The 24390-nt window shown below is 37.1% G+C and overlaps 1 protein-coding gene across 3 annotated transcripts in view; it reads left to right on the top strand.

Annotated features, from left to right (window-relative positions):
- Nucleotides 1–24390, top strand: part of LOC121673278 (septin-10-like) — a 24815-nt gene extending 425 nt beyond the window's left edge. The window contains exons 2-10 of one of the 3 annotated variants that reach the window (XM_042046463.1): nt 3494–3611; nt 4314–4509; nt 5958–6144; nt 9644–9805; nt 11229–11325; nt 11878–12040; nt 19602–19734; nt 22151–22339; nt 22568–24390. In XM_042046463.1, the coding sequence (XP_041902397.1) occupies nt 3494–3611; nt 4314–4509; nt 5958–6144; nt 9644–9805; nt 11229–11325; nt 11878–12040; nt 19602–19734; nt 22151–22339; nt 22568–22705 (1383 nt within the window). In that variant the 3' untranslated portion in view covers nt 22706–24390. Of the gene's footprint in view, nt 1–3493; nt 3612–4313; nt 4510–5957; nt 6145–9643; nt 9806–11228; nt 11326–11877; nt 12041–19601; nt 19735–22150; nt 22344–22567 lie in introns of those variants that run through there. The other 2 variants (XM_042046464.1, XM_042046465.1) reach the window with 2 other exon arrangements.

The raw sequence follows: 24390 nt of genomic DNA, 5'->3' as shown, positions 1-24390 counted from the left end.
AAGTGCCACCTGCATCTCGCTACGGGAACCGGGCGCTGCCCCGGCTCCGTGCTGGGCGCTGGTGAGGGTCGCGTCAGGTCGGGTTAGCGGCAGAGATGAAGGCTCCTTCCTCATGCCGTCTAGTTCCCAGAGCTGCCAGGCTTTTAGGACACTTGTTGTTAAAGGAACTTGTTTTCAGATGCCGCCCTTCTTAGCGCTCCCGTGGCGTATCGCGTATTCCAAGTATTAAGTTGAATCTTGGCTATTGAAGAATTACTTTTGCGTAATGGCAAAGCTGTCAACTTTATGTTCTGCAGACATTGAGCCCATCCACACGGCAGCACGTCCCCTTGGAGTGTAGTTCCTGTGCCTGTTGGTAGTAGTGGAAGACTTGGGGCTCGGAAGAACCACATTTGGGCTGCCCATGGGCACGTTAATGTGGTGATGTCCACCCTCGCGGCTGAGGGCATGGCATCCTTCCCAGGGCCTCCGCGTAGCTGCCTGGGGCTGGCGGGACCATCACCTTCTGCATAAGCACACACTGATTACAGTTTCCTTCAAGTTTTGGAGGGCAAATTTCAGTCACCTCTACAAGCCCAGTAGCAAGCTAGTTTCTTGCTTGGACTGCTGGTCTGGTTCTGCAGAGGCTTATGCAGAGTGGTAGTAGTCTGAGACCTAGCTTTTGCTTCGGAACGGCATGGTGTTGTGAGCTTTTAGCCAGAAATATGTGGCAATTTTAAAAGAAAATAATTTTTTTAGTTTCTTTCTGAAGGAAAGAATAATTTTTAAATGTTGCACTGTCTCAGGCTATGGGGTTTTTTTATGCTGTTTTTAATGGGCAAGACAACTTTATATAAACCAAATATTTGATTAAATCATAGAATTGTAGAATGGTTTGGGTTGGAGGTGATCTAAAAAAGATTGTGTGGTTCCAACCCCCCTGCTCGGGGCAGGGACAGTTTTCGCTGAACCGGGTTGCTCAGAGCCCCATCCAGTGTAATGAATCTGGAGAAATCCAGACAAATTAGCTCAACCTTTAAAAAAGAGGTTGAGGGAAGGAATGAGATGCGATTTAGATCAGTTAGGTGATCAATTAGGTGATATTTCTTTGGAAGCAGTAAGAATGCGGGTATCATGTGGTCAGTTTTGTGGACTTAATTTCTCTGCATATTTGTTAGACAATAGCAGAGTGAAGCTGTATGAGGTGCTGATGTTAGAGACAAACAGCCGATGTCCTTGGAAAATCTCAGAAGGAAAAATGTAGGCTACTTTTTTTCTATTAAGAGAATGCTTCAGTTGTGGTCAGGTGGAATAGGTTTACACAGTGATTCTTCCATAAGGAAGGGAGGTGGTGTGCTGAATAAGGGCTCGCTGCTTGGTAGGCAGCAACAATTTACACACTGAGACAAGGTACTTCTATTTCTTTATTCTAGTTTGTGCTAAGTAGGGTGCTAGGTGATAACCCACAAAGTGCTAGCTGCCCAGTCATCAAAACTACATTTACACATTTTAGCACGCCGGGAAATCAAGGGTCATTGGCTACTAGTTACATAGTTTTCTTAATTAGTGTTCTACCTTCTATTGGTTTGTGATTCTCTCGTTTGTCATGCTACTTAGGCCACACTTGGAATCTTTCTCTTCTTTTGAGTTGGTGGGTTTCTTGAGTTGGTGGTCCACGAGTTGGTGGTCACAATCTCCTCCTGCCAAAATTGCCTTGGAGCTGAGTTAGTTGGAGCTGATTTCAGCATAGTTGCTGAGTTGGCTTTGTTAGTTTCTTCCTTACATTGGGATTTCTGCCAAATGTCCTTGTGGCCTGTAAATTTTGCATTCTTTGTGTCCGGTATCATTAGCACATCCTTCTCTTCAAGCTTTGTTAACTTCCCCCAGCTCTGAGATCACTGAGGCATGTCAAGTCCTAAACCTTAACAAGGCAATTCTACTGACAAAGTAATTTATCTTTCTAACACCTGGACATCAGAAGGAAATAAATTTATTCCTGCGACAGTTTTTTTGTTGGAGTGTTACGAATGGCAGTGCAGTGGTTTTGAGGGTAGCCCAGCACGGTTGGGATTTCGCCTGGTGACATGAAGATGAAGGGCGTCCTTTCTGCACTCATGCTGAGCCTCTTGCACTGGTTTTTGGTGTGGAGACTGAATAGTTTGTGTTAGAGGAACTGTCTTATATTAGTGGCAATAGAGGTGCTTTGAGTATCAGACTGAGTAGCTAGAGTTCTTAGATGTGCCACCACTCTGTCTCAGATACACTTGTCTTTAAATGGACAGGATACTGACAGTTTTCAGTGTCTCTCTGTGCTTTTTAATAGTAATTGTTTTCTGGTAGAAGGCTTGAGAAATTTTGTTTTCAGACATGCTTTGAATGTACTTTTTTTAATATCCAGAGATGTCGTATTTTCTCTTTAAATTGTTCACTTTGCATATACATTTTCCCTCATGTTAGTCTAAAATGGAGTTATCTGATTATAGTAGTCAAAAATGAGAGTTGGTGCAGTTAGTGCAGTGCAGTCTGTAGTCCCATACAAGGAAGTCCTGTGCAAATCAAGAAGAGGATGGGTATTTGCTGTGAGGAATGTCCACATCCTTTTATCTACAATAATTCTGAGTCTTGCTATGCATACCTATTAGGAAAGGTGCTACTTTTATGGGCTTTAAGTGCTAAATTAAAAAATTTCCTGCTGTTAACTCTGTGCATGTTCACAGGAAACAGTAATGGTTTCCAATTCCCTGTGGATTGGAAATAAAAGAGAAAGAATAGCATGGACCTGTCACCGTTTCTACTTCTGATATGTAATGTTTGTTTAAAAATACAGTTCATTTGTGTGAACCAAGATATTTCGTTTCGCCTTATGCATTTTTAGTATGCTCACTGCCTTGATGTCCTGGTTCTAGATTGCTAGCTGATGTTTGAAAAGGAATGTGCACGTTTAGATATTTCTAATGAAATCAATATAATGCTATCTCAGAGTTCTGGTGCATATAATGAGTGTGGATAATGTATTAGTTTACCTAAATAGCAATTTCAGTTCCAGCTCCTCAGAATGAGTTCCGTTTGATAACACGCACCTTCCTCTGATTAATTATGTTCTCTATTTTGAATTGTGATGTTTAGATTGTTTTTAATACTTTTTCCTAATTTCTAGGAGCAAACCAACTGTGATCTATTTTCTCCCTACATTTTTCAGTTTACATTTTCAGTTGGACTTGTCTACTTTATTTCATTCATGTTTCATAAGGTTGTTTGGTTGGGGGTTTTTTTGTTGGTTTTTTTGGGGTTTTTTGCAAAACCTGGACTTTATTTTAAGCCTGCAAATTGTCCTGTAAAGTAAATTTTAATTTTTTCTCAAATCATGGAAAAAAGCTGATTTGACAGGTCTTTTTTTCCCCAGATTTTGGCTTTTCTTCGTTGCATGTGAAATCATAAGGAATGAGTTCTAGCTTTCTAGTAGAATTAATTTGTTGCCATGGTTAACTGATACTTTAAAATTATTTTTCTGTAGCAAAATGATGGCTGTCGAACTTTGTCCTTGTCTGCACATGTTGGGTTTGATAGCTTACCTGACCAACTGGTTAGGAAATCCATCAAGCATGGCTTCTGCTTCAACGTTCTTTGCATTGGTGAGTAGTATCTGGGTGCTTTAAGGCTTTAGTGGTATACCCAAATTAGGAAGTGACTGAAATTTAAATCCAGTTGTGGTGTTAAACAGTTTCTTTAATGTTAAGCATGCACTATAATCCCACCCCTTGTCCCAGCTTTGTTTATTTATATTCATTCTTTGGGTTAGTATATAGCATTTTTGTAAACAATGCGAAGACCAAAAAATGTTGAAAATGGATGCCAGTTATTTATTCATTTATCAGCAGCCTTTTGGATTCTTTTGAGTAAGCTGGGCTTACACTCGTAACAAAGAGCTTCAGATTAAAAAAATTCTAAAATTCCCAGGTGGTATTACTGTAGTGTTTTTATACTTATTAAATGCTTTGCTCTAGTATTTTACCCTTATTCTTAAAAACCCTTTGTTTAATCTCTGTTTTCACAGCTATCTACTTAACTTTTTTAAATCTATAGGAAGTTAATTGTCACTTTTAAAGAAATCAGTGTCAAGGTACTGTTCTGCTCACTACTCATTAGCTGGTAATTTACCCTTATATGTAGGATGAAAAAAAAAAAGAAAATATATTTTGTGCTCAATAAAAGAATGCACAAATACATTTTGCTCAGAGAAATCAGTTGAGAAGTTTTTGTGTACAATTTCTGTGCTTATTATGTGTTTATTTGATGTGCAAAATGTCTTCCCAAACGCTTCTGTTTACCTTCAGGGGAAACTGGAATTGGGAAATCAGCCTTGATGAGCAGTTTGTTTAACACCAATTTTGAGGATGCTCCATCAACACATTTTCTGTCAAGTGTACAACTTAGAGCCCAGACTTGTGAACTCCAGGAAAGTAATGTTCTTTTGAAGCTGACCATTGGAAAAACAGTGGGATTTGGTGACCAGATGAACAAAGCAGATAGGTAAGTGCCCTCTTGTCACTCTGTTATGCTGAAGTTTTGGTCTCAATTGCCAGCTGATTTTTCTTTGGGCTTTGTAGTAAGTGGTTGTCTTACATGTGTTCCAAATAGATGGTTAACTTTCTCCCTGTGTGTCAAAGTAAACCTATTTGTCTTTCATGTAGGAAGTTATTTTATAAATCAGATGAACTCTGCCCCTTTCTTTATGATATAATCCTTTATAAATGTATGTACATGCAGTAGTATCTTTTGGGGTGGAGAAAAGCAGGGAGGTCAATAGGAGGGTTTTTAAACAGCCAAGCAGATTATAAAGTACTGTATATTATATAGATTAGATCTACAGGGTTTTTAACAATTTGACTGTAACATGTTGAAGACCTTAAACTGAAAGTAACATCATGTGGATTACCAAAGGCCTTTGTTTTTTTTTTTTTTTTCGGACAGCTAAGTTGGGAGATGCAGAGGCAGCACACTGGTGGCTTTCAGAACTTTTTTGAGTCTCTGCTTTTGTGAATTTAAGGTTTTACAGTACTGAACTGTCTCAGCAGATTTTGTTTCTTTCACCTTAATTGTAAAGAATTTATGCTATATGAGTACCTAAATGGTGGTACTCATATAATAAAAGAAGGTTAGTCGCATTTATCATGAGAGCTATGCCTTATGATATGACTCAATAATAGCTACTGCTAGTGAATTGGATGAAGGAGATGCAAGCAGGTACTAGTATAGGTATCAGAGGTTTTGGTGTGTGGTATAGGAGGTGCCTTTTCGTTCTTTTAATTTTTTATGCAACACTTGCTTCTGGATTTCAATAGCATTTGATCTGGTTTATAAACTTTGTGTAGCAGAAGAAATGTAAGGGTGCACTGCTTCTACATCTAGTGAAACTTTCTTTTTGAAAGCACATTAGAATCTGGTTTTAAGTAGGATAAAGTATACTTAAACTGTACTTACTATAAATAAGATTTATTTTCTCTAACATTTCTCATTTTAGTTTTTGTCTGTTGTTTAAGAGCTCTCTCATGCACAGTACTTCAGAAGATAAAGTTCATCCTGTTTCTTGGTACTATTAGTTGCACATTCTTTCTTTTCTTCTACCTAAGAGGTTTTTTGTGTCTTTCTTAAATATAAGAGTTTTTTATTTTGACAGCTCAATGGCAAAAGTTTAAAAACATCACTTGGGAAGTTCGATTATAATCATAATTAACTTTATGTAGCTTTTTTCACTAATGGCAGCTAAGAAGTGTTTTGTCTGTATTAGATGCACAATTCTTTTTTGAGTAGCTTTTCAGAAATTAAGATTAGTCTGTACATGTAATTTTCTGCCCTACTTGAGCAGCCTTTTGACATGTAAAGCAAAAATCCACGGAACAAGACAAGAGAATTCCCTTCTTAGTCTGTCTCTGTTTAGGAGTAGCTAATATCTGGTTGTTAAATTTTATTTCCTACAGCTATCAGCCTATAGTGGATTATATAGATGCACAGTTTGAAGCCTATCTCAAGGAGGAACTGAAAGTTATACGTTCTTTATTTAGCTACCATGATACTCGCATCCATGTCTGCCTCTATTTCATTTCACCTACAGGCCGTTGCCTAAAAACCATAGATTTGTTAACTATGAGAAGCCTAGACAGTAAGGTAAGACTTAGAAACAGTTCCAAGAATTTGTCTTACTTTCTAAAGCATCTTGTAGCTTTTAGGTCCACTACCACCTTTCAGTTCTATATTGATGTGTTTGGTTTTGTAATTTTTTTTGGCACTGGTATACTTTAAGTTCAGAATAAATGGGCTCTGCAAGTAGCTTGCAGTTCATCACTTGTTTATTTACAAGTCAAAAGGAGAGAGACATCCAGCAAGAACATTGAAAAAAGAAGCATAACAAAGTTTGAAAAAATAGTAAAAAAGGTAGAACCACAGCAACTTTACTTTTATTAAACTGTAAACATCGTAGTGAGATTGGATAGGGTACCTTCCATAAGTGCTGTAGTATTTCTAATTAAGCTTGTTTCTAGTTTTGGGGCTGCTGGAAAGTTGGCATATAAAAAGCTCTGCAGCACTGTGAAGATCTTAGTTATAGATAACTGAAGAGGCATGTGCCATGAACAGAGCACCCCGCCAGCGTGGCTTTGTCTAAGATAGGCTGCAGTAGTGTTTTAACATCTTGATTTGTTTAGAAAGCTTTAAAATAGCAGCAGTTTCTAGTGAAATTACTTGCATTTTCTAAATCCTTAACTTTCTTCTGTAATAGGGCTGTGTGAACTGGATGAAGCTAAATGTTTAAACAATTTTAAGAAACCTTATATTATTTGGATTTAATTTGTTGAAATGTTGAGAAATTTGAAAACTTAAATGCATTTGCTGTGCCTTTAGCCATTTCCTTTGTGCTTTACTAGAGCCCCTCCTGCTAAATTTTCTTTCTGCATTTTCTTGTTTGTGAGAAGTTTCTCCAAGATAACAAGGATTAAATCAGCTGTCTAGTCCACATTTGTGGCTGATAAGCACATTTGGGATTTTTGTTATTTTGTTTGTGGATGTAGTTTGCATTTTGAGCTTCTCAATAGCAGAGAGCAAGCAGAGGGAAGATGTGGTACAAGGGTAGGGGAGTGCAGGGTTATTTCTATGTGCTATGTTGTTGGTTTCTAGGTTGTGCCCTCTCTTTACTGAACTTCCTTTAAAAGTGTTTCTTTCAAAAGAAAAGGATATAGATCCTCAAGTCCCAGTATCCTGAGAAAATACTTCCATGAGGATAAACCAAAAGTAATTCTGCTTTGGGGAATTTTGGCTTCTAGCCACCTACTGCAAATATTTTTAGTCCTGCTTTGGCACAGAGAGTGCATGAACCACATGTAAATCTGTTGTTTTATCCCTTTGCAATGGATTCTTCTTTCTGATCTTACTACAGAAATACCATGTACACACAGAAAGAGTTATATGCTTTAGCTGTAGTTTAGTTTCCATCTCGTTGTGGAGCCATGTTTGTGGTGCTTTAGTACTGCGTTGTCCTAGTGGTAATGAAGAACTTGGAATTTCCCGGGATGTGGAAGTCCCTGGGTGCATTCACTGAGTACAGAATTCCGTAAAAAGATGATACAGCCACATGCATCCATCAGATGTGTAAATCTGTGTCCAAAGATGTCTTGAGTTTCTTCCTAAATCCACTACAGTGTGCACTGTGTGCTTTTGTTATGGTCTGCTGCTACAAAACAATACCAGATTACACAGCTCAGAGGTCGAGAGGGTTCTTGGAATAGATTAGGTTCATCCTGTACTCTGTAGTCCTTGAAGAAAAAAAACAGAGTATCTATGGTCAATTTATTTTTCTCTATTATGAGTTGGATGACTAGCTAAGAATTTAGACCTTGGAAAATCCTGTAGTTTTGCTTAGGATGGCATCATCACAGACCAGCCAGATTTCATTTGCAGATAAAGGGAATCTTTCCCTGTACCCTTTCTTGCTGGGAATAGTGATTATTCATCTAAGAGCTCTGCAGTTCTGATTCATTCTTGCAGAATTGTATACAGGTTATGGTTAAGTCAGTATTGTGAGGATTTAGTTTGGGTTTTTTTCCCTCCAGAAAGAATCTTCAGAAATTTTTATATTGATTCACAGAGATACACTTAAATCAGCCTGCTCTTCCAACCAACAGTAATTTCAAATACGTGTATTTCTTTTCATTCTTTGTTGCTTATCTAAAACCAGAGTAAATATTATGCTTTTCAATTTTAATACAGTGGTGGTGATTTAATGTCAGTGTTGACAGCTGTAATCACAGTTTCTGATGATTTTGCTTCTTACTGTTCTCCTTGGTAGACTTCCTCTGCTATTTGTTTTCTAAGAAATTCTCTCCTAATTAATGAGTGCTTGAAAAAGTTTCATGTTGAAGAGACAGAGTAGAGGTTAATTTAATTCTGAGGACTTTGTGTTCCATCTATTTTTAGACCTATATTAGAGAAAACCTAAATTGATGTCCCCCAGCTAATTTGATTGAAGGTGTGAATTACTCCTAGCTGTAACAGATTGTTTATACAATTCTAAATTAGTTCAGTTATTAAAAAAATATATTCCATCATTTTATTTGATTTTAGATATTTTACCCCATGTATGCTTAGATTGTGTATGCTACACAATTAAGGACTGTCATCATGTAACCTTAGAAGTCATACTTCAGAATTGGCTTGCTTCTTACTCTTTGGGACACTTTGCTTATGACAGAAGTCTTATTTGAAAAATATCCATTTTGAATCTGTTCTTGACATTTAGGTGTTTCCATTCAGACAGAATATTCAGAAGAATAGAAAGTGTATGTGTGTTTTCCTTTTTTTTCCTCCCTCTCCTTCCTTTTTGCATCTGTGATCAAGGAGCTCTGTAAAACTCTTCATCTTCTGAAATCTGGAGGAGTTATTTATATTGTTCTTTCAAAATATTTGGATATTGGCATTCATTATTTGCATTTAGTTCTGAAAAATGTGTATTTTGGGAGTGGCAATAGGATTTGTAAGAAAAAATTGGCATTACAGCCTTCCAAGTTACTGCCATAATTATTTTAGGAAATAGGGCAGTTTAATAGAACTGAATTCTGTGTTCTGAATAATTAGTGTAAAGACTGGAAAAGCATGATGTTTTAGCCTTTGTCATTCCTCTGCTCATGTCAGACACTTGAGAAACTGCTGCAGTGGTGAGGTGAAGAAGATGTAGCTGAAAGGAACCCAAGGAAGAGGCTCAGGGGTAGGCAGGATTTGGTAGCCAGCTTCCTTTTCTTTGTGTATTTAGACTGTCAGCTTTCATTTAACACCTGAGCCATGTCCCTTGCTGCTATGAACTAAACAATCTATTTTTTTAGCAGAGATATAAATACTTAATGGCATTTAGTTAATAAGTAGGCACTGCTTTCTTTTGAGTACTTCACTCTGTGAGACCTCCTTCTTTGTTCTTAGAATCAATTACTTTTAAGGGAGTATATTGAATAATTGGTTGCTAGTTTGTTAAATGATGCCTTTGAGAATATTTTTAATTGATGGAAAATTTTGGACTGCGGGGGAAGTTTTGAACAGCTTATTAGAAAATAATTCTATTTACAAAAGTTCCCACCTCAAAATTGAAGTCTCACACATTTTGTATAATTTATGTCATTAATAGGTGAACATTATACCAGTTATAGGCAAAGCAGACAGCATTTCTAAAGCTGAGCTAGAGGAGTTCAAGAAGAAAATAATGAGTGAATTAATTAGTAATGGCATCCAGATATACCAGTTTCCTACTGATGATGAGACTGTTTCTGAAATTAATACCATCATAAATGTAAGTAAATGACAAAAATACTGATATTTCAGTACTAAAGCATCATTCTCTGCTGATAAATGTCACTGCTTTCACCATTGTCTTTAAGCTTATAAGTTTGCATGTCACAAGTTTGTTGGGTTTTTTTGTCTCTCCTTAAAAAGCTCTTATGTGTTGGGTTTTTTTTTCCACTTGCAAATCTTCCTGTCCCTCTGGTGTTGATATCTGTAACAGAAAAGAGGTTCCCATGCCTAAATGGTTTTTCTAATATCTGGTTAATTAATATATAATTATTATTATAGATGGACAGATTGACTTTGCTCTTTTCCTCAACAAATAAAATTTTACATCTGGTAGAGAAGATATTTAGGCGCCTCATGTCTACAATTTTCTCTGGTGTTTATCACAGCAAGTCTTCCACCTGCTTTTTTTCTTTTGTTTAGTACTTTCTTTTGAAATTAGGACAGATTTTTCTCTTGGGATGAAGAAGTCAGATGTAACTCTAGCTTATTTTCTGTTGTCCTTTCTGATTGTCCCAGGGGTAGCTGCCAGCTTTCTGCAAGGCTGTGAAGCTAGATGGCTTTGCCTTGAGCACTCTGTATTTGCTGCTCTTGTGCCTGTGTTTGTAGGTGCACATGACCATGTTTGTGTGTACCAGGGTTTGAAAGTAGGGAAAAGGAGCCAGGATGCCAGACCCCATGGCTCTGCAGTCCCAGCCTCTGTTAACTGGCCAGGGAGTGAGAATGTGCAGCTGTCCATCAGTAATGGGTCCTTTTGCTGTGGGGAAACGTGGTGGTTTGTTACTTACCACTTCCATGCTCTGCTAGTGATTTATTTTCCAGGTAATGGTGTTCCTTTATTTGGTCAGCTGTTCTGGGTCAGCAGGCAGGCAGTCAGTGCCCAGCCTGTCTTTGTGCCAAGCCCACAGCAGTAACCACACCACCACAGGTTCCAACCTGTGGTTGTCACATGAGTGTTACTGGGATACGATGAGCTCTGACTGAATGTGAGTCATATGTTCTAGACCAGTTTTCTGTTTGGGGCTGACACTTCCTAGTGCAGCTCAGGATGCAGTTGGTTGCCTTTGCCTTTGGGGCAGTCCTGCTGAATCAGGAACAACCTGCTGTTCACAAGATTGTTGGCCTCATGTCTTGTTCTGCAAAGTGCTTTTCCAGACAGTCGGCCCTCAGCATATGCTGTGGTATGGGCTTATTCCTCCTGACATGCAGGACTTAGCACTGCTCTCATTCCCACTTCATGAGTTTCAGTTTTTTATCAATAGATACTGCCTAGCTACTGATCTCCTAAGAGTGGTTTCTGGTTTGAAACTTCCTGTTGGCTTTTCCTGAAATGGTGTTTTCCTCCCTAATTTTTTTATGAAGTGTTTTTCTGTTTTAGCATAAAAATGCTGACAGATAAGACTTTATTGGTATGACTCTTACAGGGTCATTTGCCATTTGCTGTGGTAGGAAGTATGGAAAAGGTGAAAATTGGAAACAAAATGGTGAGAGCTCGTCAATACCCTTGGGGCATTGTAAAAGGTAAAGGAATTCTTAAAAGTATTTTTACAAGATTTTTGCTGTTGTTGAAGTATAAAATTCTCCAATAATACAAGGGGCTGTTTCACTGATGCCAGGCTGACTGTATTTTGGATGAACAATTTAAGGAATTTAACAATTAATTTTTGAGGCGTGCACTAACCGGTAGTTTCATCCACACTGATGCATCCTTGGAATTAAGGTATGAGATGGTGTATGTAGTATTTGAGTAGGTTAGTATAGTGGCAGTGCCTCTAGCACTACCAAATTTCAAACATTTGTGATTGTCAGTAAAGAAGAGGGTTAAAAAAGAGAGAAATGTGGTGTTTGTTGTTCAGCTCAAACAGGAAATCAGGATGGGTTGAAATACGTTCACCAGTGCTTACAGGTCTTCAGTATGTCAGTGTGTATATTAGAAATGATGAGGAAGTATAAGAGTTATAATAAACAACAAGATACCTTTTCCTAGAAGTATATTTAGTGAACAAAATAAGTGATGCTGTTTAAAATGTATTTTCTACTTCTGCATAATAATAAAATCTTTTTACTGATTAGTGGAAAATGAGAGCCACTGTGACACTGTAAAGCTTCGCAGGATGCTTTGCACCAATATGGAAGACTTAAGAGAGAAGACTTGTGCGTATTATGAGTTGTACAGACGCTGCAGACTGGAAAAGTTGGGTTGCAGAGACATTGGCCCTGAGAACAAGCCAATCAGGTAAAGGACTTCATGTGCAGCACTTGCTTTCAGCATCCATTCACTTCACATCAGCCCAATGCAGAGCAGGGTTCATACATAAAACAGGTTTTCTAGGAAGGAAAGAATATTTATTTTTAATTGAGGTTGTAGCTGTTCATTCAGTTGTCTTCATGGAGAAGTATATGGGTTTAAATGAGCATTGTTTTTGAAAACATGAAAGCCAGTTGTATTTCTGAAATCTTTCTCTTCTGTAATAAACCTGAGGATTTTAATTTTCTTAGGAAGGAAGTGTGTCTGTTTTCTTTTGGTACATGCACTTTATGAATTTTTAAATTATTTTCATTATATATTGGTATTATGTTTTACTTTCTCTCTTAAGGATGTCTGATTCTGAATAATGGTTTGATTGGACTCCAGGTTCGGAAGGAACTGAAGCCAAAACTTTTACAAAATAAGTGGTTACGCTGTTGACTTCCCAAATTATCTGCCATAATAACAAATGTCTTAGCATTTTCAGGTCAAGAAATCTCTTGCTAGACTGTAGGGAGTTAAAAGAGGATTCTAAAGGAAAGTTAAGCGGAGGGTTATGGACACTCGGTTGTTTCATGTAGTAAAGCGGCTTTCTGCAGGAAGCATTTAAAATTTCTATATGCATTTTGTTTATAATCTTTTATTTCCAGTTCTCTCGTCTCCCTCTTCCAGCTTCCTTTTTTTGTTAATGCACGGGACTGTACTTTTAACTGGTCAGAATCCTGATGAGGAAGAGCGGTTGCTTCAGGAGTTGTTCAAGCCTTCATGGTTTGAAGCAAAGCACTGTTACTGCATAGTCGTGGTGGGAAATGCTGACTTAAAGCAGGCATGAGAACAGAATAAGACTTTGCATTAAAAACAGTTTCTCATTGTTTGAACAAAGGCACGTTTGCAGATTAGTTCATTTAGATGATCTTGAGCTGACCTTGAACCAGTGGTCTCTTGACTTACCAAAAAAGGAATACATCCGTTTCATAAAAGAGAACCAAAGGTGAAAGAGGTTTAAAACCAACTGAAATTAACTGTAGATTTTAATTTGGTTTAGGTTTAAGAACCTGTGTTAACAGCCGATGTCTTGTTATCCTTGTCTAGAGAAGACTTTTTTTAGAGATTTGTTCAGGGCAATATTGACTCCACTACCTTTGGCTTTTCTTAAACTGGATTTCATGGTGTACAGCCATCTTAGGATAACAGTTAAATTATAAAAACCATCATCCATAGAAGTGTTTTCTTCTACAAACACAGGAATTGTCTTTGTAAAACCCCTACACAGTTTGTATTTTGTTAACAGCCTAATAAAGTGGCAGGTTCACATCAGAATGTCCCAGTACTTTACACTTAAGAGCTCATTTAGAAGTTGTTTTTCTTTTTGGATATACAGAAGAGCTGAGTTCTCTTTGGTGGGTAGTTTTTATGTATGGCCCACTAGATGTCAGTTTTATTGAGAGATTTTGGCAAGACAGTACACTTAGTAATTAGTTTAAATAAATCAGGTCTATTGAAAATGTCATTGTTTTGGAAGGATGAGAATAGATATTCCATAAGAATCTAGAAAAATGAATTTTTTCCAGATTTACTGCAACAGGAAGAGAAAAGTAAGACTAGGATGGATGTGGTTGTCCCTCCATAACGTGGCGTAGTGAAAGACACTGAGGTCTGAAAGAGAAGGTGTGTGGTGTTTTGGGAGAGACATTTGATGATAACATAAAAAAGGGAGAGAATTTAGAGGATGTGTATGCCGTGTAATTAGCAGACTAATGCAGCCTTACCCATAAGGTGTTTTATCAAGTTACTGAGGAAACAGTAGGAAGTGTCATCCTCAACAGTGTGATAGAAAATGTCTTTTTACTTAGAGGAAGTTCAGTGCTTCCCAGTTTGCTTGTACATTTAAATAACTTTTAGAATAGGGACTATCCAGTTGTTTTAGGCAAAAATGTATTATTAAATTGTCATCCTTTTTTTCCTTAAAGATGTTCACAACATATACATGTGGATTCTAAGAGCTGTAGTTTTAAAGTATAATTAATCTTGCATAGCAGTATATGCCTGAAGATTAAAATTTCATGCTACTTGAGTAAGTAATCATCAAAAGGCATGTTGAGAAGTCTTATTTTGTGCCTGTGATGTAGCTGTCTACATACTAAATTTGGTAATAGTGTAAATTTAGACAACCTCAGCTAGACTTGAGTAATTGGCTGTTTGTAGCATTTGAACACTGACACTTGAGTAGCTAATGTGCCCTGCCTTTTGGCATATTGTGAAGAAGCTGCTTGTGAAGTTCCAGTACCATTCTTTCAGATTTAGAAGTAGGACAGCAGTTTATTAATCCAAAATTGTATGCCACTGCAAAGCAAAACCAGTAATTCCTGGATGTCCAGCTACCTTGTGAGATAGGTTTTGGGCAGACATCTGTAAAAGCTTTTGCTCCTACATGTGTGTAAAACACATGTTGGCAAGTTTTACTTTTTTAATGGGAGATGTGGAAAGAGATGTTTTCAGCACACAATAGAAAAATATATTTGCATCTTATTGGTAGGGAAAATAAATGAGGTCTGAAGTGACTGTCTTGTGCACTTTCAAAAACACCTACTCCCTAATTCAGTATTTTTGGTGAAGCTATTTCATAATAACTTTGTTAGTTTGCAGTTGCATTCTAAGAATGAAGTAATGAAGTCAATAGATAGCAGAGTATTTAGGGTGTGGTTTATGCATCTTATGCAGTAGCTGTTGGATATAAAATTCAGGAAGTGGATTTTTTATAACTTTATAATTTTGTATTTTTTTGCTACTTAAAATTGGCATTTGCATTTCTTTGTTGTTGAAAAGTAAAGATAAGCTTTTTCTGTGTGTGGGTACCTGGTCTGGTCCTGCCTTTTCAATGGTCCAATTATGTTCATTAGGAACACAAATTCCTAGTTTCAGGTTGTTCTCAGCGAGAGATACTTGCTGAGGTGTTTTAAATGGTAAAATTTGGAATAATTGAAAAGAGAAATCTAGACATGAAGAGTGCTTCCAGGAAAACAAACTTCTAAATAACACACACACCTAGTTAGCCTAGGTGTTTGCAAGGGAGGAGAGGATTGCTAGTGTTTTGAAATTGGACATTTTGTTAAGTTCATTTTTCAATTTAAGCCTATGGGCTTAACAATTTTTCAGTTGTTGCCTATGGGGACATTTTTGTTTTGAAAGAAGAAAACTGATAGACCATGGTCGGTTGAAAAAAGCTGAGGATTGATAATTCAGGCTCTCTGCTTGCATATTTAGATCTGCTGATGTTAATCATTCTCTGGGTTAGTTGTTTTTCTGTCATCATAATTACAGTTTGTTCTTCATTATAATTGCAATTAAACATGGTTGTAACGTAAGCATCTTGGTTTCTCAGTATGTGGGGAATCATTCCATGCTTTATTCCTCCCTGCAACTGGGATATTCAGAACTTGCAGTTCTTGAACATGTTTATTTTTCAGTCTGTTTTGAAGATGATGACAGAAAACCAGGAAGGATTCACTGATATGAGTAAGTTTATATGTAGAGGAAGGTTGGCATAACTCTTGTTGTCACATCTAAGAAAAGAAACCTAACATTTGAAAGGCTATTAGACCTTTTTCTTAAGAAGTCACTTGGCAATGGAGTTCATCTGACCAGCTGCAGACCTTTGCATTTTAGCTAAATATTGTAACCATCTTAGAATGAGATCGGACCACACCCAAAATACTTGTTTTTCATGCCTCTACTGGAAAATTGCTAATTATTTAGATCTACCGCATCCTTATTATTGCTCAATAGCAACTGAGCCAGTCGACTGAGTCAAAGCACTGTGCTAGAAATACCTGCCACTAGTTAATCTTTGGTTTTTTTAGTTTTTCTGATATACCTTAATTGATAGTCAAATGCTATGCAAAAGTTACAGGTGTTCCTTTCAAATTTGAAAGCTTTTAAAAGTTGAATTGAACAAACTTTAAATACCTAAGTTGTTCAGAGTTCCACTGAGAATTGAAATCACTTCAGAATCTTTATTTATGAACATAATGTGTCTGGTTTGCAATTTTAGGCTTCCATTCTTTCAGTCTCATGCAGACAGAAAAACTGTATGTCACAGCTGTGCTTCTGTAGAAAGGCAGGTGGTAGTGCTGGTATGTATGATTAGCTTAGACTTTTTTCACAATCCCTTACTCCAAAACCTCAATAAGAATACATTATTTAAATCATTAATTATAACATTTAAATTTTGTGTCTTTGTACAGAGTGTAACATTCTGGATGTCTAAGCCAGAAGAAGAGAACCTGTGAACTTGATTTTTATAATGTGCTAACTGAGAAGCAGTAAAACCAGTCTTCAGATAAAACAAAAAATGTTTTACTGTGAGCAGTGGATGTAGTAATGTTGAAAGGATTGGCTTAAGATTTGGTGAACCATTTTTCCTTCCTCCCCAAATCTCCAAAACCAAAGAGTGTTTGGGTTATTGTGTTGATGATATGCCAAACACAAAAGGAAATTTTGGGTTAGTTCTGTCTTGGTGATTGTACTAGTTTGAAAGCAAACTAGTGAGAGACATGAAATCAGAACTACAGTTTAATAGGAGAATTTAAAATAAATGCAATAGTACAAAAACATTGACAGAGTCAGGATACAACCTGACAGCCTGCCGGGCAGGGTGCTGGTAGCAGTCCGATTCAATGGTGGCTGCAGTCCTGGTGAAGTGATAAATGTGGTTCTGCTGAGGCGATGATCCTGTAGAAGGGTCTGCTCTTCCTCTGAAGGTCCAGTGGTGGTTATGTAGCTCTTGTCCTCTGGGAATCCAGTAGGTGAGGCTGACTGTGCTGTTCCTAACCTCAGATGATATCCAGGTAGGAATGCTGGGTTCCTCCCCCTGGGTGGAGCATCTCACAATGGGACGATGTAATTTTATGAGTCATGCAGTGAGGCTGGATGTTCCATTAACAGAAGATATCCTGCTGGAGGGAGTTACCAGGGGTGAGTGATGGAAGAGAGAAAGAGCACTGCCCCACCTGGTTTTAGCAGCTGGTGATAGAATACATATTTCTGGTTACATTGTAACCTAAGACAGTGATGCCCAGAACAATTCAGTCCAGGGGGAGAGGACATTTCATGGGATCATAGAATGGTTGGGGTTGAAAGAGACCTCAAAGACCATCTAGTTCCAACCCACCTGCCATGGACAGGAACACCTTCCACCAGACCAGATTGCTCCAAGCCCCATCCAGCCTGGCCTTGAACACTTCCACACTTCCACTTGAACACTTACTGGCATTCACAACCACCCACACAGTAAATTTAAAAAATACACTTTTATTTCTCCTCTTCTTTCTATGTGTAATTTGATTACTTACTGAGTCCAGTGTCTTCAAAGTTAATCTTTTACTTATTTCAAGACAAAATTGCTTTTACCTGATAAAGTAACCTAGTCTGGGTGTAAAGATGTCCACGTGAAGAAATGAAGGTGGGATTGCAGCATGTTAACTTAGTCTAGCAGCTTTATTGTACCCAAAGGCAGCATTTTATCTAGCAGAACTGACACTGGGTGCAGAAGTGTGTATAGTGTGAGATTGCTAGCACTTGAAAAACCCGTGCTGTAGCATTTTTGTCTAAACTTACAGATAGTGTGAATTAATACTGTGTGAAATTAATCTGTGTGAAAACCATGTCCCTGTTTCATGTGGATTTAGGGATTTAGAATTTCAGGGTGACTTAAGTTACTTCATAGCTGATTAAAAACCCCCAAAACAAACCCAAACACAAAAAGGTAATTGTTCTGAATTTATTTTGTTGCCACGTAGTGATCAAATAAGATAGAATAGGAGGAGTGCTCTGACCTTGATATCTTACAAACATTGTCTGCCTGTGCAATTTCAAGATGTTTCTTCTGTCTCTTTAGATGATATTTTGAATACAAATAAGAAACTTTAGGACTGGGAAACTGCCCAGTCATCATAAATTTAAATACAGACGAGAGCTGTTTAAGTTTAGATTACTCTAAATAATTAACTCCTTAGATCTCTTTTTTTTTTTTGTAAGTTTTTACATTTATAAATTGTTTAAATAGAAACAGTAAATGAACAAAAACTGCTACATAAGTATGTATGTGTATTAAAAGTATAAATCAAAATTAAATACTTGGTATACATACCTATTTATTTTACATCAGGGTGGAAGGCATGAGTTACCTGGCAAAGGACAGTAACTCATGTTAGCTGAGGAAGGCTGACCAGTCAGCACTCAGGAAGTGTTCTTACACTGGGGTGTAAGAGAACAGCCCCAGAAAAAAGCTAGAACATTATCCATGGTTTGATCTGTTTTTAAGCCCTATGTCATAGAAGACAATGCTTTTGAGTTTCCAATAACCATTAACACAGCTGTGATCCACCAGTTCTACTCTCTGGAATCATGTGACTTAGAGAAGTCTGTGGTAAATGTTTTGATGGAAGAACTTGTATCATTAAGGAGGTTTGTTTTCAAAGGCAGTTTGGTGTATGAGCTACATCTGTGTACAAGCTCCATTCATTTTTCCTTGAAAAGCAGAGCATTTCTTGCCAGCACTGCCTGACAGTGGTAGTATACACCCTGAAAATGTCAAACCTCTAGTAGTTTATTCATATGAATAAATTACTAGCATCTTTTAATTTGCCATGATATACTTCGGCATGAAAGAAGTATCTCAATTTCAAGTACCTCTTGTTTGGAGGAAAAAAAAAAAATTATCTTGTGTACTGAAAAGGGAGGCATAGATTTAAAAGTAAAGAAATGTTTACTTGCTGACTTGTTCTTTTGCCAGATAGTTGCTCAATGATCTGAACTAATTTACTCCTCCTATATAATTTCAAATATAAGTATAGTATATAGGCAGTTTATTTGCTTCTGGAAGAGAGGGTTCAGGAAAAAACAAGCAGTCTTGAGGTTTTGGCTGGTGCATGTTGGAAAGTAACCCTGTGTTTTGGGTGTTGAACTACTTAGGAAATTGAATTTATTCTACATTAATGTAATCTGCCATATTTAAATTTTGACATTACAAAAAGAGAGTGCAATATATTTTGAAGATCCTGTTATTTTCTTTCATTTTCATATAGGAACAATCAGTTCTTGTTATGTTAATGCTCCAGAATAATTGTTTTTATACAGTCCTACCTGAAGACTGAGGTTTCACAATGCAGAAATTTTGGGGGATTTTTCTGGCTATTTCAGTGTCTTAGTAGTAAGTAACTTAAGGAAGAAGCTTATGCATGTTGGAGTCAGAAAGGTATAAATCAAGTCTTTAGAACATGAGATGCCTAAAGTGCTGTATTCACTTTGAAATGTAAATTGCCCAGGAGCTGTTAGCATAAATAATTTTACTCAGGGTTGTTTACATAAATAAAAAAAATAGATAAGATGCTTGCTTCTGTTTAGGTTTCTTTATGAATTTTTATGTGGGAAGCTGTAGAAATTAATATTTCAGATGAGTATTAATTGTTTACATAGTTTTCTAGATTGTTGGTTTTCCACACTGAGTAAAGCAGTGTGCTGGAGAGTTGCTTACATTTTTGAACTTCAGTCTGCAGGAAGTCATTGAGGCAAAGAGGCTCAAGTTCTTCCTTGAAATGGAAAGAAAAGAAGAGGAGATTAAGCAACGATTTGTGCAGAGAGTGAACGAGAAAGCAGCAATGTTGGAAGAGGCAGAGCAACAGGCAAGCATGCCTGTCTGTCTTGAGTTTGTTTTCTGAGCTTTGGAACAGCTAAGTTCTTAACAAAATCACTGGTTGATATTTATAATTTCCTAATATTTTGAGGACAGTAACACTTTAAATCAAAAGCAGTTTGATTACACAGGTTGATTGGCTTAGCAGATTGATTAGACACCAGCAAACAAGAGAATATGTCTTAGGAGGAGCAGCTGAGGGAGCTGGGGTTGTTTTGACTGAAGAAGGCTCGGGGAAGACTTTATTGCTCTCTACAACTACCTGAAAGGAGTAGTGTAGTGAGTTTGGGGCTCATCTTTTCTCCTGAGTGATAAGGGACAAGATGAGAGGAAATGGACTTAAAGTTGTGTTGTGGGAGGTTTAGCCTGGATATTAGGAAAAATGTCTTCACTGAAAGGGTATGTTAGGCACTGGAGAACAAGCTGCCTAGGGAAGTGGTGAGTCACCATGCCTGAAGGTATTTAAAAGATGTGTAGATATGGCAGCTGGGGACATGGTTTAGTGGTGGACTTGGCAGTGCTGGGTTCATGGTTGGACTTGATGATCTTAAAGGACTTTCCCAGCTTAAATGATTCTGTCATTCTGTAAATGGTACTGGTTTTTTTGAAAGGCGGGATCTTATGGTCTAAAGGCTTTGGTGGATAGCTGGTACATGTCTATAGAGTAGGAGTTGATACGGTGAAGTAAGAGAGTGAATATAGTAGTTGTGTTTCTTTGTCTTCTCTAGCAGCATGCTAAGAAACATTGGTATGCCGTAACAACACAGTAGGTGCTTTTTGTGCATAGATTGCTCTGTAAAAAACAAGATTTTAGGAAAAAATGCCATGGGTGGTTTTCCAGAGTGGGCCATGCATGTTTGCCTGACTTCCAGATTCAGTTAGTAAATCTAAGCTCAACCCTCATGCTGAGAGGTTTGAAAGTGTGTGTGTCTGGTATTCTGTTGGTTTGTTTTGGTTCTGGTTTTAAAATCTCATCTATTCCCAGCTGCCTTAAGACTATTTGAAGATGTGGAATATTTCTTGGCTATGTTGTTGAAGATTTAGCCCTGTCAAGCTGGACTAGCAAGATAGGATCTTCTCATCTACTTTCTGCCAGACACTTATCATGGTCTTGCGTATTTATATTTGAACACTGGTTTAATTGAAATTGGAAACCTGTGTATTTTTATTAATGTTCTTTTCTGTACCTCAGTCCCCCAGCAAAGCTGTAGCAGTTTTTGTGAGGTGTTCAGGTACGTGTTTTAAATAAGAAGGTGGCTTAATATTTGTTTTCTAAGTCTGTTAAGACCCCCATGCTGCTTGTGGAGAAGAAAAAGATTCAGGCCTTCTCAGGATGAGGCTGTCCAACTGGAAGAACGCTTAGCCATGTTCAAAGCAGGTTCAGCAAGGTTTTATACAGTATCTGTGCTACCCTTTGATATTTTCCTTGTATGATTTATACCAAGTGGTTTGTGAGCTCTGCATATTGCAGCAGAATGGGTATTAGTTATCCAACTTCCTGATGTGGGAAAGTGATCATGCAATCTCACTCCTAAAGAACATTCGTCGTGTACTCTTGCTGCTGTATTGTATCTGGAAACTAAAGAAAACCAGGAGTTTCTGTTGTACTTCAGATTTCTTTCACATCCTTCATTTAGAGGAAACTTGTAGGTGCACCTGTACAACTTGTCAGCTCTGCTGTGCACAACAGGCATACTGTTACATTTATAGTCTTAGTTAATTCTTAGTTTCTTCTTTGCAAAAGCAGGACTCTAGGAGAATTTGTGTGGGGGGAAATGAGAGACAAGGAGAGGCAAAGTACCCTTTTGTTGTCACACACAACTTCACAGTAGGTTTAAACTGGTTGAAATACATCTGGAAACTGAAATTCATTAATATGTCAAAAAAACCCAATCAGAGAACTATTACTGTAGAAAGTAGTTAGCTTCTTGCAGGCCACCAGTAACTCTCCAACCGGACCTACTCTGTGTACTTACTAATATTTAAATCTGATCAATATACACTTCCCCACTTGGTTTTAGGGAACTGTATTCTACTTGACACATCTTGATTTAATCTATCTGTTGATAATTGGTTCATCTCTAAAGGCTTCCTTATTTTTGATATAATAAAGGTGCAGTAAAACGTAGTAGGAAATCTGGTATTCACTTAGTGCCTCCCATGTTTTCCACCTGTACTTTGAGTGTAATAGCATGGATCATGAGAACAGTCTGATAAAAGTTATTATTTTTCTGTATTGCTGTTTTTTAGTCTTAACAGTTTGGGGAAATAACTGCAATTTCTAACAACTATTAACACAAATTGAGATGGGCTTTACTGTTAATTTGCAGAGGGTTTTTATATTGTGATATCACCACCTTGTGTTGCTAGTTGGAAATGCTGTTTTTTCTGCTTTCTTTAAATAGGTACTGACTAAATCTGAACATCTTGCGCTAATACATCAAGAAGAGGAGCTGAAATTAGGGGAAAAGAAAAAACTTCTGGAAGATGAAATAGCTCAGTTTATGGAGATGAAAGCTATCACTGAATTGATTCAGTCAAAAGTGTCTGTCTCTACCCCTGTTGTTAGTTTGAAGACACAAGGACTGCAAAAAGTAAGTGCTGATGCTAGTCATCAGAGGCAGCAATAAAAAAATTCTTCACATTCACTTCTATAACTCAAATTTCAGTACTCTTTTAGAAAAGACAGAAGCATGCTCCTATTCAGTGATAAGAAGACAGAAGTGTATAAAATACCGTCATGCTTGGATTTACTTTTAGAGTAATTGCTGTATGTTCAACGAGCATTGTTTTGTCTTTCTTTTCTTTTTTTCCATGAAAAGAAACAAGATTTTCAACTTGAAGTCCAATGCTTTCATGTCAGAGATGAAGGAACTATGAATATTGGAGAACAGAGGGAGAGTGAGAAGGAGGAGTTAGAGAGAGAAATTCACCCAGGGACTTCCAGGCATAGTATTTGATTGCAGCACTCAGGTTTTGAATGTAGGATATGTTAGTAGTTTTATGAAGAGGTCCAACTGCTGTTGTCCCATATTAGATGTATCTTCCTAGTACAGATTTTTGAGAGATGAGATTGATAAAATTGGCTGTAAAAATACACTAAGTGCAGAATATAACCCAATAAAGATTTCACTTTTTTCCCACCCAATCACTGCTTTCTTTCAGCACTCTCAAAAGAAAAACTTGAATAATGTGAAAATTCAGAAATACATTCAAAAATAGTCTCCAGAATAACATGCCCAACTGATTCATATAAAAAACATTGAATTAAATACTCATATATTAAATTGACTTAAATGTTTTTCTCCTCCAAAACCAGAAGTCAATTAACTTACTCATTTTCTTTCCTGATAGCTTACAAATTTGCTGCAGGTAACATTTTGTTAATTAATAACTTCCTGCAGTTGAAAATGGATTTCTTGGTTCTGAATTTATTTATAACTGCCAGATTCTGAAGAACTCCAGAAGCTAGATTGGTGCACGTATTTCCACGGATACCATCAAGCTTTGACATTTTTGGGGTGTATGCTAGAAGCCTAATTTTGCCAAAATTTATTGCATTTCAACTAATGTTACCAAATTCCTTTTCCTTGATTCCTTTTTTCCTGGATTTACATATGAAAGTAGAATTCTTGGTAACAGAAGTCATTATCATTACTATTACTATCATCACTACTATGAGTAACTGTCAACTTCAGAAAATTTTTAGATTTATTTCTTCTGGTTTAGTTTCATTTTTTCAGAATATGTTAAGTTTATATACTTGCTGTGGTTTTTCAGTTCCAGCTTTATGTAACACTGATGACAGAAGACACAATATTGATAATTTCTCTTGAGGAAGCAATGATTCATGGTGTGCTTTTGAAGGTATAGGAGTTGCAATTTCTTACTAAAATGTTTGGCAAATATCTCTTACTGCTACAAAAGAATAATTTTTAAGAACGATCTGTACACACAGGTGTGGTGATTACTGTCATTGTCATCACAGGCTTTCTGTTACAGCTCTGCCTTGATACATGTTTGCCTTACATAAGTGTGGTCAGCTTGCTTTAATTTTAAATGAATTGTGCCAAAGAAGGTGTCCCTGCCATAAACAGTTTGATTCAGACTATGAATGATGTAGTGCAAAAGTATTCAGTGAATATATTCACTACAAGCTTCCTAAAGAGTTATTTTCAAATGGTATTGTTTATTAGTCCACTAAGTGTTGTTTAATACAACTGTTAACATATTTGAACCATTTACTGATTTTGCTGACAGATTTTTGTTTATAGGCTTTTATGTACAAGCAGTATTCTAATTTTCAGATACAGTCTTTCCAATCAAAATTTACTGAGATATTTTTGTAATGCTGTACTTTTGCAGGATAGTTTATCTGCTGTTACTAACTCAGTATGGAAAGTACCTGTATTTGATGTTTGTGAGTGTGGTATTCAGTTACAGTTGAAGATTTACAAAAACAACTAACTGTGAAAGCTTCAGGTTGGTTAAAACAAGTTCTGAGTGCTTTATATGTTTTTAGTAGCCATGATAAATAATGGGAAACTGTAAGAGGTACAGTTCTCTGGAGTTGTATTGTGTGACTGTTTAAAAATGAAATACTAACTTGACAGAAATAAAATAGATTGGTTTTGCTTAAGTGTTA

The sequence above is a fragment of the Corvus kubaryi genome, unplaced genomic scaffold, assembly GCF_017639235.1.
Source record: "Corvus kubaryi isolate FWS band 111438036 unplaced genomic scaffold, C.kubaryi_AGA036_p1.0 65310, whole genome shotgun sequence".
In the NCBI taxonomy this organism is placed as follows: Eukaryota; Metazoa; Chordata; class Aves; order Passeriformes; family Corvidae; genus Corvus; species Corvus kubaryi.
Note: the sequence above shows the minus strand (reverse complement) of the source record. Positions and strands in the feature narration are given on the sequence as shown.